The sequence below is a fragment of the Aristolochia californica genome, unplaced genomic scaffold, assembly GCF_029961685.1.
Source record: "Aristolochia californica isolate CCGP_79_NKW_82.1479 unplaced genomic scaffold, dmAriCali1.0.hap1 SCAF_5, whole genome shotgun sequence".
Lineage (NCBI taxonomy): Eukaryota > Viridiplantae > Streptophyta > Magnoliopsida > Piperales > Aristolochiaceae > Aristolochia > Aristolochia californica.
In genome coordinates, this window is record NW_027182214.1 from 7844906 (window position 1) to 7858830 (window position 13925).

The following is a 13925-nucleotide window of genomic DNA, read 5'->3' on the forward strand; positions in this document are numbered from 1 at the left end:
AAGTCTTTAGTTTGAAAATGTGCAGACAAATGAGACTTGGTATGATAATATAATATCATCTATATAAACCAAAAGCACCACAATTCTAGATGACCTCTTTATCACAAAAAAGGAGTGATCACAATGACTCCTCGAGAACCCCTTAGATACCACAACCTAGCTAATTTTTCAAATCAAACATGTGGACTCTGCTTCAGCCCATTAATCGCCTTCTTAAGTCTGCATATTTTATGTGTCTCCCCTTGAGCAACATATCCTAGAGATTGCTCCATATATACCTCTTCTTCCAAATCACCATATAAGAAGGCGTTTTTAATGTCCTGTTGACATAGGGACCACCCCTGATTCACTACAACTGAGAGAAAAATACGGACAAACGACAAACAAGTAACAGGCGAAAAGGTTTCAAACACATCAATACCAAAGTTTTAAGTATACCTCTTCGCAACCAACCGAGTTTTATACCACTCAATAGAACCTTCTGCATTATACTTGATAGTATAAACCCAACGACAACCAACAACTTTGGCCCTAGATGGTAGATCACACAGTTGTCGAGTGACCTGATCTATCAAAACATCCATTTGAACACCCATAGCTTGCTTCCAATGAGGAGACGAGAAAGCCTTCTGCACTGAAGAAGGGATAGAGCAAGTAGAAATGGACAAAGCAAAATTTTTATAGGAGTCGGATAAGGAACAAAAAGACACAAACTGAGATAACAGATATTGTGTACCTTTACCTTTCCTGACACCCTTCCTGAGTACAATAGTTACCTCCAGGATCTTGAGACGAAGTAGAGTCATAGGCCGATGAGAGAGTCAGTGGTGATACTTCTTTCCGGCGTTTATATACTTGTAAGGGTTTCTCGACAGTGACAATCAAACGGGCTCATCAACTGGTCCAGGGACAACCGGTGCTGATTCAGGTGAGATAACAGGATCAAAAGGTAAGGACAGAGGAAAAGAACGGTACATCTTCAAAGAAAGTAACATCAACAGATACAACTGTTTTTCTAGTGGACGGGCAAAAATATTTATACCCCTTCTGTGTGTGAGAGTACCCCAAAAATACACACACAACTGTTTGGGGAGACAACTTATCTTTGGAAGACCCAAATACATGAACAAAGCACACACATCCAAACATGTGGGGAGAAATAACAAATAAAGGCGCGGATGACAAAAGAACCTGCAAAGGAATTTTTCCTTCTAACAAAGACAAAAGCATTCTATCAACCAAAAAGCAAGTTGTAAGAACAGCATCACCCCAATAAGGCTTAGGCACATGCATATGTATCATCATTGTCCTACCTACTTCTAGTAAATGGCAATTCTTACATTGAACTTGAGGCCATTATCAGTACGCAAGATATGAAGTGAAACAGCAAACTGATTTTTTATTTCATTGAAGAAAAGTTTGAATACATCAAAGGCCTCAAATTTTTCCTTCAGAAGGTAAATCCATGTACACCTACTAAAATTGTCGATAAATGAAATAAAATACCTATAACCAAACTGACTAATCACAGGACAAGGACCCTAGATGTGTGAGTGTACAATCTCAAATAGATGGCTAGTTTTATGAGACGAGACTGGAAACAAACTTTTGTGATGTTTACCTAGTTGACACAACTCGCACTAAAAAGAACTCAAAGGAAAGCCTGGAAAGACTTGAGTCAGTTTTGATGCAGACAAATGACCTAGCCACATGTGCCACTTTAGAGGAAAAACGATTGTATGTAACACCTGAATACTATTTTGCCAATGGTTCTCCAAATAGTATAACCTATTTCACACACAAGCGGTATCAATCGTCTTCCTCGTTGTGAGAACCTGAAAAACACAATGAGTAGGATAAAATGTGAAAGAATCTCATTGACTCGGCTAGCTGACTAACCGACAAAAAATTTAGAGGAAACTTGGGAACAAAAACTGCTGACTAAGGAGACAAAAAGGAAGTAGGAGTAACATTACCTACTCCTTGAACAGGAGAGGTAAAACCATCTGCAAGATTAACATGTTTGACACACAAAGACTTTTAAAACAGAAAACAATGACAACATACCTGGCATGTGTCTGGAGGCTCCTGAGTCAAGAACCCAGGATAGTGATGAGTGAACATGATAAACTACCATACCTAAGTCAACATTGGTAGAACTAAGAATTGGGATGGAAGTATGAGCTAGAAATGCTGAGGTCGAGGTAACAAAGATCATGGCCATGCATTGAGCAATCTGTTGTTGCTGATGTATCAATTGTTGAATCTCATCTGGAGCACCCAGTGTAATCGACATAGAAGAATCTAAATCCCACTTCCACTATCAGGAGTTTTAGAATTAGCCCATGCAGGCTTCCCAAACTTAACCCAATATCTGTCAGAATAATAATTATTTTTGCCTCAATGAACACACTTCCTTTTTTACTTACCATCACCACATCCTCTACCTCTACCTGGGTCCTCTGTACCTCGGCCTCTACCTCTACCTCTAGAGGAATCTACAAGGGTTTATGTAGTGTTGGAAGCATTAAGAGTAGTGGCTTCCATTATCTTACCTCATTTACTTGTTCTAGGTACAATAGTTTTCTTAGCCCTCATAATCCGATTAAAAATGATAGAGAATGTAGGGATTCATCTGAAGCTAAGCTTTAATAGCATCAAATTCAGCACATAAACCATCCAAAAATTTTGCAACAAGCAACTAATTTTGTTGTTTTCTCAACTTATTTTCATCCATAGTAAACAGATGATATACATTGATCTCTCCTGCCATATGCCAAGGAATGCACTATAATATTCTATAAATGTTTGATTTCCTCTTTTCAACCCAAAAAAATCTGTATATAGCTCATAAACTCGGGAGAGATTACTCTCTTGTGTATATAAAGATTCTAGAAACAACCACATAGCCTTTGTTGTCTCACAGTTCATCACCTGATTTCTAAGAGTAGAATCAATAGTATTGACAATCCAGGTCATAACATGACTATCCTCTCTGCCTGCCAATCATCATCTAGAGGCACTGGAGGATCATCTCGGATAAACTTCAACTTCTTTCTACCCTTAAGATACATTTTGACCAACTTAGCCCAATTAAGATAATTAGACCCTAACAATTTTTCCGAAGTAATCATGATGGTATCCTTTCCATCAAACCCAAAATTTTCTCTAGCCATGGTATAAACTTCTTTTGTCTCAGCCATAATACTAATATATGATCACAAAATAACCAATTTAATCATCTAGACCATTTCCAGATTTATCACCAAGGTGAGCCCCACTCACAAAATTAGGGTTAGGACATAGAAACAAGATATGCGCACTTCAACAATCTAATAACTAGCAATTCACAGCTATTTCAACCAATATCATACCAAAGTGGTAGCAATTAAGGCTGATGTCATCAATTGGGTGATGACGCAAGCATCCAACACCGGGTTGAGTGATGCAAATCTCAAAAAACCCAATTAGGACAATCAAAGTGTAGAGAATCGTTCAATGATTCATAAATACCAGTAACCCTAAGGTTATGGTAGAGAAAAGAAGAAAAAAGTTTAACTTTGATGAATCAGCATCAAAACTCTATAGTTTTTTTCCTTCCTCTTTAAAAATAGCAAGAATTTGCGATAGAATGCTCCCACCAACAATCTACTATTCTGATACCATGTAAAAATCAAGATTTGGGTGAAGGAAGAGGAGAAAATTGAGAAAAAAAAAAGAGAAAAGAGAAGAAGAAATTTTTGAAGAGCCTAAAAGGCTTCATTGGGAACTGTTCACGATTTCCCAGACTTCTTAAATAGGTGTTTCAGTTACAAATTACAAAAAATACCCCTACATTTAATAAACCTTAACCTCCTTGTATCTCCCTAACTACACATCCTATGTATATGAAAATTTAACCACGGATATAATTTAACTTACAGAATGAGATTACATAAAGAAAATTAACGACTGAAATAGTAAAACGGCCAAAATACCCCTGGATCTATCTAACAATAAAAAAGAGAAAAAAAGTTTAATAGTAGCTCACAGTTACTTTTCTTACTTTACATATATTTTAACCATAAAAGGTGCAATACCTTTATACTTCTTAAAAATATAAATTGAACGCTGAAAATAACTTTTCTAAAAAAACTCTCCTTTTAGAAATTTATATATTTAATAGTTACTTTTCATATACCAATAGAACTTTAAATCTATCATTTCAATGGTGAAAATCATTAAATCTATTTTTTCAATTTATACTTCTTTATCCCTTAATAGCAAGGGTGGGTTAGTCAACTTGAAGTCCGAGATGATGATCAACCGCATGACGCCCTTCATCAGTTGCAGTCGTTAGTGGAGCGCAAATGACATTTCATCTGGATGCTGGGGATGAAGCAGTCCTTCATCTCCACGTTTTAAAATCTTTCATCTCGTTGAAGACCATTTTTTATCTTCTTCGAGATGAAGCACGCGTGCGGTTTGGTTTTTTTTTTCTCCTCTCTCCTCGCACCCCCTCTCTCGTGCGTCCCCTTTTTTCCTCCCTCTCTCCTGCACCCCTCCTCTCGTCTCCCTGCGCCCCCGACGTCGCTGCTCCCTCTCTTCTCTCAGACTCTCGTCTCCGGCCTCCGTCTCTCGGTCTTCTCTCGGACTCGCCCTCTCTCTCGCACCCCCTTTCTCGTCTCCGTGCCTCCCTCTCTTCTCTCAAAATCACTCTCCGTTTCTCTCTCGCTTCTCTCTCTCTTATCCCTCTCTTCTCCCTTTCTTCTCTCTCTTCTCCCTCTCAACCTCCCACTCCCTTCTCTCTCTGGCCATTCTCCTTTTCCCCAAAATACCTTCCAATTTCGTTCGATTTTGAAGATGAAGATGAACTTGTCCACACTACACCCTATTTCGAAGATTTCGAACATGAACTTGTCCACACTAACACCCATTTCGAAGATGAAGATCATGTAGATGCATGAGATGAAGATCAAGATCAAATTTCCAGTTTGTTGACTAACACCCCCCCCCCCCACACACACACACACCCACCCCCTCCAATAGAACTTTAAATCTATCATTTCATTGGTGAAAATCATTAAATCTATTTTTTCAATTTTATACCTCTTTATCCCTTAGAAGAGTATTCACCGTCAAAGTTTAGAAAAGTAACTCTAACAAAGTTAAATATCTTTTCTAAACATTGAAAGGACAAAAGGGTATTAGACTCGCAGCCCGTTTGTTGAAACCCCAACCCTACTGTGTGGATACTAATTCCTTCAGTCTACAAAAGGTAGAGCGAGTTGGGAAAGGGTCCACTTTACCAACCCAGCTTGCATCCTTAATTCCTTGGCCCTAGCTTAGCATTTGAAACAATATAAAGCATGCACATGCCTGCCCTCCCTCCCTCCCTCTCAACCAATAAATCAGCTGTGAAACTTAGTTAGGCTTCCTTATATTCACATAATAAGATACTACATTGTATGGACAATTAAGTGGCAAATAATACATGGATGACTGGATAACAAAATAACTACGTCCGACAGGAGACGATAATTAAGAGTGCTCTTACCGATATTAAACATGGCGAACTCCCTCTCATGGGTATAGGGTAATGCAACAACCCCCTCTGGCTTTACAGTGACAAGGATACACATATCTCTGGGACTATTAGCCTTAAAAATAAATTTCTCAGTATTCAGCAATCTTCTTCCCTGTTTCAAGTCATGTTCTGGATTTTCTTGCCATAAGCGAATCGAAAAACTTGCAGGTATCTATGGTTAAATCACCAGAGTCAGCATCCAAGAAAAAGATAAAGTAACAAGAGAGTGAGACCATAAAAGAGTACATACAGAAGCTGGATATGATATCTTTACTTCATACCACGTGGATGGTTTGAGCCCATGTAGTTGGTAAAATCGGTAACCCATTTGCAGTGGTAATGTTTCCTGGTAAAGCTCCTCTCCAGAATTCAAAACTTTGATGTCTTTACTGCAACATTGTTAATTAGGAAGTAATAAGGTTTGTTGTTTAACTTACTAGCTGAAAATAAACTATAAAAAAAGAGACTAATGATATAGAACAGAAAGAAATAAGGAGAAATCAGAAGAGGGAAAAAAAAAAGAAAAGAGGAGAAACGATTTTTTAACGGCAAAACAGAGGGCTACTTCACTTACTTTCCAATCCCTCTCTCATGCACTTTATTAACTTAATAAAGATTACATACAAAAAACAGAAAAACCTTTTTGTCTAATAAGTACAAAACTAGAAAACCAAAAGACTAAAACATCCTTTCTATGTTTATTTTGTACGTGTAACACTCCCATCAAGCCAAGGAATGGATATATGAGGACCCAGCTAGGAACAGATCTGAACAAATGATGGACCAAGTGCTTTGGTAAAAATATTTGATAACTGATTTGAGGACAACATTTGTTTCGGAACACCTCTTGATTTAATATCTTCTCCCAAATGAAATGGCAATCTATCTCTATATGCTTGGTTTGTGTAAGAAAATCAGATCAAGGGTATTTTGGTCATTTTACATGATCGGACATTTCATATTATTTCACTATCTTATTCAGCAAGCTTGATTTAGTCTATGTATAAATTTTTATATTCATATGAAGAGTAGAATGGGAGTTATAAAGAAATAAGTGATTTTTATGTAAGGAGAGGCATTTTTGTAATTTGTCGACTAAACCTAATAAATTGGGGGTCATGCACGACCCCTAATGAAAACTCATTCAGAGCTTCTTCCCTTTTCTTTTCTCCCTCTCCTTCTCATCTTTTTCTCTCTCCATCTCTAAATTTCACATCTTTTACAAGGTATCAGAGCAATGATTATTGTTGGGAGTGCATCTTAGCCAGTAAAACCCCTTCTTTTATCTGGACAACTTCACAAGAACAGGGTTTTTAAAATCTCCTCGATGATTGGTTGGTAAAAATACATTTTTTTTTTCTTTTTCCTCTGCCAATACCCTAGGATTACTGGTTTTACCATCCTTCGAAGGATTATCCATGCTTTAATTGCCCTAAAAAGGGTTTTTTTTATTGATCTTGGGATGTGTGTCAACTATCCCTAGACCAGTTCTTGCGTCATCACTCCCTATGTTGACATCAGCCTTAGGACATACTACTTGCGCACATCTCATTCCTACTCTAACCCTAACTTTTACAAAGTGGGGCCCACATCTTTGGAATTTGCAAGGGTGTTTGGGTATTGAAATAGAATATTTTAGTGACTCTATACTTATCCTATGGCTGATTTGGGTGACATTTATGTACCATCCAGAGAGATGGATGGATCTGATGGTAAAGATGTTTTTATGACCTTTGAAAAGTTGACATGACTGAACTGTCTCAATTGGTCCAGATCAATGAAAATGTTCTTGAAGGGCAAAAGGAGGACAAAATACATCTGAGATGACCCTCCAATCCCAACAACTAATGAGTGGGAAGCAGAAGACAACTAAGTTATTACTTGGATTGTCAATAGTATCGATTCAACTTTGAGAAATTAGGTGATGTGAAATTGCAAAGACTATGTGGGTTTCTTTGGAGTACTTATATGCTCAAGAAAGTAACTTATCCTAGGTTTATGAATTGTACACTAATTTCTTTGATCTCAAAAGGGATAACAAGACAGTTACACAATACTATAGTGCATTTGTGGGACTCTAGCAGGAAATTAATGTATATCATCCATTCACTACGAATGAGCAGGAATTGAGGAAACAACAAAAACAATGGCTGGTAGTGAAATTTCTTGATGGTCTAAGTGGTGAGTTTGACAGCATTAAGGCACAGATTCTTGTCTCAGAAGAGGAGCCCTCATTAAATAGAATTGTGAGGGCAGAAATGACTTCAGTATCCAAAGAAGAAAAAGGGAGCAAGGTGATAGATGTTGTTGCACATAATACTTTGGGCCCTAGTTCTAGCCCAACAGATTCATCTCGAGGTTAGACAGGTTCTGGGAGAGGGAGAAGGAGAGGTAGAGACAATTCATGCAGAGGTTGAAGTAGAAGTGATGTAAGTTCAAGAGGAAGTGTGTCCACTGTGGGTGAACTAACCATTACTTTGAAAGGTGTTGAATAAAATTCGGAAAACCTGAGTGGGCAAACTCTACCAGTCAAGAAACAAGTGGAATAGTACTAGAGGTAGTTGCTCCTATCTCTTCTGGGGGAGCTAATGAAATACAACAAGTATTTCAGCAACAACAACAGATTATGAGGTGCCTAGCTCAATTATCAGTCAGTTCATCTTCAACATCTATGGTTCATGCTCTTGCTCTTACTGCTACTCTGGCCACTTCAGGTATGTCTGTTCTTCTTATGTCTTCTTCTCCTACCTGGGTTACCAATTCCTGAGCTACTGCTCACATGTTAGGTATGTCGTCTTTGGTTTCTAACATGAAAGAGTCATCACATATAAAACAGGTAAACTTAGTTGATGCTTATGTTTCCTAAGTTTTGTTATCCCTACATCCTTCTTGTCTCATCAGTCTACTTTACTAGCTCCTAAATTTCCCTTAAATTTGTTATTCGTGAGCCAGTTAACTAAGTCTATGAATTGTTCACAGACTTTTTATCCTACTCATTGTCTCTTTCAAAACCTTGTGACGAAAATGACGATTGGTTCCGCGAGTGAGAAATATGGATTATATTATTTGGAGAGCCACCAACCATATAATACACTACATGTGCTTCACACATCTACTACCCCTTTTCAGTGGCATTTGCGATTAGGTCATTACTACGCAGGCAATACTGATTCAAGTCTTTCCAAAATTTCATTCTAGTCTTGAGTCATGCAAGCTAGCAAGCATCATTGGAGCTCCTTTCCAGCCTCACATTATAAGACAAGTCAGTTATTTGAGGTTATTCATTCAAATGTTTGGAGTCCTTGTCCTGTAACTAGTTTATTTGGTTTTAGGTACTTTATTTTATTCATTGATGATTTTAGTAGGTGTAAATGGGTCTATCTCCTTCAGGAGAAGTTTGAAGCCTTGGATGTATTCAAACTTTTTTACAATGAAATAAAGAATCAGCTTTCAGCTTCCATTCATATACTACGTACTGACAATGGCCTTGAATTTATGAATCATAAGTTTGATGTTTCTTGTCAAAATCAAGGGATCATTCATCAAACCTCATTTATGTTCACTCTACAAGAAAATAGAGTAGCAAAGCATAAAAATCATCGACTACTAGAAGTAGCTCGCACTATGATGTTGCATATGAAGGTTCCTAAGGAATATTAGGGTGATGTAGTTTTTACCACATGTTACTTGATCAATAGGATGTTTGTTCTTGAAGGTAAAATTCCTATTCAAATTTTGTTGCCTTCAGTTCCATGGTTTTCAATCTCTCCTCGTGTCTTTGGATGTGTTTATTTTACTCATGTTTTGGGATCATCAAAAGATAAGTTGTCTCCTCGTGTAGTTAGTGTGTCTTCCTTGGGTATTCTTGTACACAAAAAGGGTTCAAGTGTTTTTGTCCATCTACTATAAAAACATTTGTATCTACAGATATCACATTCTTTGAGAATACTCCCTTTTTTTAGTCTACTACTTCTATGATGTACCATCTTCTTCCCTAGTTCTTGAGTCAATTATTCCCCTACCGGTTGATTTGTCTTGGACCTACGTCAAATACCATTGTTGAAAAACCCTTGCAGGTATATCAACGTAGACAGGTGCATCCCTCTCAGCCCACGGCCTCCTCTCTCATGCCAGATCATGACTCATCTCGTCTCAGGATCCTAAGCTAAGTGATCTACACCTACCCCTTGCATTAAGAAAAGGTGTTTGGAAAGGTACCCGTCATTCATTGTCTCATTTTGTGTCATATGATCATTTGTCTAACAACTGTAAGAGGTTTGCATTGTCTATCTTTGCTTGCACTATTCCTTCTTCAGTGCAGGATGTTATGTCCTCTCCACAGTGGAAGCAAGAAGATGGTTGCATTATTAGAGCGAGAAACGTGGCAGCTATGTAAGTTACCTTCAGGTGTTGCAATGGTTACGGTGTAGATGTATACAGTCAAATACAAAACCGATGGCACGGTTGAGAGATACAGAGCTCGTTTGGTGGCCAAAGGGTACAAACGTATGGTCTAGATGTGTTTGAAACCTTCTCCCCAGTTGTTCGATTGTCTTCAGTAAGTATTCTGATATCTATTGTTGTTACTCAAGGGGGCCCTAATGCCACTTAGACATAAATAATGTTTTCCTGTAAGGTGATCTTGAAGAAGTAGTTTGCATGGAACAACCTCCGAGGTATATTGCTCAAGGGGAGATGCACAAGGTATATAGACTCAAGAACACAATCTATGGCCTGAAACAAAACCCTCGTAGTGGGTTTAATTTTTAGCCAAGTCGTGATGTCTATGGGCTTCTCTAGGAGCCACTACAATCATCCGCTCTTTGTAATGAAAAGGCCTTCGGAAGTCATATTTTTGCTCGTCTATGTGGATGATATTTTATTGTCAAGTAGTGATACCCATGGAATTGAAGAAGGTTTTTATTTTTATTTTTTTAAATGATGCTGATTTTTATTAAGGCAAAAGCTCAAGAGAGCATATTACAAAGGAGGGAAGCCTTCCCAAACAATGAGAGATTGCTGGGAAGTTCCAAATTTATCCAATTTATCAGCCAAAGGGTTGGCTGATCTAGGAATGAGATTCCAATTACAATGTGTAGAAGATACAATGTCAGCAATACTATCAGTGATGGGCCAATGGCACCAAGGGGGGAAGTTGTCTTTGGAACACCAACTAATAACCGTCTTCGAGTTGCCTTCAATGATTAACTTGTCATGGAGACAATCCCTAAAGATTTGGAGGATGAACAGCAGAGCACTAACTTCAGTAGTATTAGAATCGGCAATGCCCACCGAACCAGCATAAGAAAGAATAGGGTGTCCATTGTGACCTCTGAACACACCACTTGCTCATGCTGGCCCAAGACATCCAATAGCACTACCATCAAAATTCAGCTTTATGCAATCGCAAAGGGGAGGATCCCAGATAGCCATACTCGAAGTTCTGTTGGGGCCAGACATATGAGCGATCAAATTCCAAAACCACCTATAGAGTGGCAAAATCCTTCTTTGTGTGAAGCCAACTCGAGATGAGGCCAACAGCATGAGAAGTCGTATTGTCTGTGGTGTTAGCTTTGGAGTTGAATCTCCGATTATTCCGCTCGAGCCAAATGCACCATGGAACATGCACAAGACAGACCGAAAGAATTAACTTGCCCAGTCGAGGAAGGAGAATCCCTCGAACCATCTCAAAGGTGCCAAAGAGGTACTGATGTAGCCCCACTTGGAGCCCGATTTTCTGAAAGATCTTTATCCAAACTTGCCACGAAAACCCACAGTGTAAGAGGACATGTTGGACTGCCTCTTCGCACTCACCGCAAAGGGGACAAGAAAGATCGGGGGCAATGAAGCCTCTTCTATGAAGATTGTCTAAAGTAAGAATTTGTTCTCTAATGGATGACCACACGAAAAAAAATTTGACTTTGCTTGTTGAGAGTTTCCAAGCCAGATTCGCCTTGTGCTCATAAGTATTATAGTCTCGCTTTCTGATACGAGAGTACGCCGAAGTCACAGTGAATCGGCCATTATTGCTGGGCTTCCAAATCAGCTTATCAACTAAGTGCTCCCGAATAATAGTACAGCTGAATTTGGTAAGGAGAGAGCAAAAAGCCAACTATTCTTCATCATTTAATCCCCGACGGAACGGGAGACTCCACGAGTGATCACTCCATGAATCAGCCACAGAGCAAGAGAGGTCACTTGCCATCCTATGCAGCCCGGGACGTCCTCCGAGAAGGATCAGGAGCCACACCATTCGTCCGACCCAAAGAGAAGCGTCGAAGCGTCCTTCCATTGCCCCTGTAAAATGAGGTAGCATCTCTAAATACTGGAAGGAGCTTGAAAACTGATTTCCATATCGGGGATAGGAGGTGAACAGCGCCACCCTCTCTCCACCAGGCACCCGAAAACTAAAGGTAGAATTTCACCATATTCGTCCATAAACTGTTATGCTTGTTGTTGAAATTCCAAATCCATTTGAGCATAAGAGCTTTGTTCATTTCTCTTGTAGGACGGATGCCCAATCCTCCCCTATTACGAGGCATGCAAATATCCTTCCAATTAACTAGATGGTATCTGAAAGTATCTTCTAAACCTCTCCAAATAAATTGTCGACAGATGGCATCAATTTTGGAGCAAACGAAGGCCGGACAATGCATGAATGATAACAGATAATTTGGCAGCCCTGCCAGACAAGACTTGAGAAGAGTGAGACGCCCCGTTGTTGATAAGAGTTTACCCTTCCAAGTGGCTAGCCTCTTTTCAAATTTCTCAATGAGGGAGGACCATAGTGACGCCGAAGGCCGAGAATCAAAATGTGGGAGCCCAAGATATGTGGCTAGCATATTTCCAACAGAGCATCCCAGGTAGTCCGCCATATCCCAAAGCCCAACTGGATCAATATGATAGTCAAGAAAAGTGGTTTTTCCCGAGTTTATGTTCTGACCGGAAGCCAATTCAAATAATCCCAGCACGGCACGCAATTTTTTTATCTGATTCATAGTACCAACCCAAAGCAAATAGTATCATCCGCAAACTGGAGAATCGGAATATCAAAGGTTGTGCAATCAGTCGTGGGGAGGAGTCATCCCATGTTCTTAGCCGAGTAGGAATTGAAGAAGTTAAAAGGCTATTTACTACTCGCTTCCAAACTAAAGACTTGGGGGCATTGAAATATTTCTAGGGTGTTGAAGTTGCAAGAAGCAAATAAGGACTGGTGTTATCTCAAAAAAAAAGTATATAACCAATATGCTACATATGGGATACTGGGAGCTAAACCAGTAGATACTCCAAAGGAAGTTGGACACAATTTGCACAATGACCAATGTAGAATTGAATGATAAAACAATGTATAGGAGACTGGTTGGGAAGCTTATATATGCTACAGCTATGCGCCCGGATATATTTTTTCCAATGAGTGTAATACGCCAATTATGGAACACCCATAGAAGGTCCACTTCGAAGCAGCTCAAAGAATCTTGAGATATCTCAAGAGAGAACTAGGGAAAGGTCCTTTCTTTAGAAATAATGGTCACTTGAAAATTGAGGTTGTCTCTGACACGGATTATGTCGGGTCAAGCTTGACAGAATATCAAGTACAGGCTGTTGTGTCTTTCTGGGTAGCAACTTAATCAGCTGGAAGAGTAAGAAGCAGAATATGGTAGCAAGATCTAGTGAAAAAGTGGAATACAGAGCTATGGCACATACTATTAGCAAGCTCATGTGGGTGAGATCGGTATCTAAGGAGTTGGGCTTCATCAGAATGAAGTCATGACTATGTTTTGCGATAACCATGCCACTATATTTATCGCCAGGAATCCAATTTTTCATGAAAGAATAAAACACAGAGGTGTAGTCATTTTGTCAGAGATGCTGTGATGAAGAAAGAAGTGATCATCATATATGTTCGATCAACTGATTAATTGGGAGATGTTTTTAGCAAGGCATCAGGAGAGTGAATTCATGACCTTCTGTGATAAACTGGACCTCATAGATATATATGCTCCAGCTTGAGGAGGAGTGCGAGAAAATCAGTTCAAGGGCATTTTGGTTATTTTACATGATTGGACATTTCATATTATGGCACTATCTAATTTAACATAATTGATTTAGTCTATGTACAAATTTTTATATTCATAGGAAGAGTAGAATGGGAGTTATAAGGGAATAAATGGTTTTTATGTAAAGAGGGGCATTTTTGTAATTTGCCAACTAAAACCTAATAAATAGAGTTGGAGGTCTGCAGCTCATTGAGAGTCTCTTCCCTCTTTTCTTTTCTCCCTCTTTTTCTCTTTCCACCTCTAAATTTCACATCTTTTACAGTTCTTTTATGGAAGACCGGGTTAGAAGCAATATAGATACT

At 38.9% G+C, this 13925-nt stretch overlaps 1 protein-coding gene across 2 annotated transcripts in view; it reads right to left on the reverse strand.

Annotated features, from left to right (window-relative positions):
• LOC137966581 (uncharacterized) overlaps positions 1–13925 on the reverse strand; it is a 31494-nt gene that overhangs the window by 2623 nt on the left and 14946 nt on the right. For both annotated transcript variants that reach the window (XM_068813255.1, XM_068813256.1), the window contains exons 3-4: positions 5817–5955; positions 5537–5738 (exon numbers count right to left, since the gene is read on the reverse strand). In XM_068813255.1, the coding sequence (XP_068669356.1) occupies positions 5537–5738; positions 5817–5955 (341 nt within the window). The remainder of the gene's footprint in view (positions 1–5536; positions 5739–5816; positions 5956–13925) is intronic.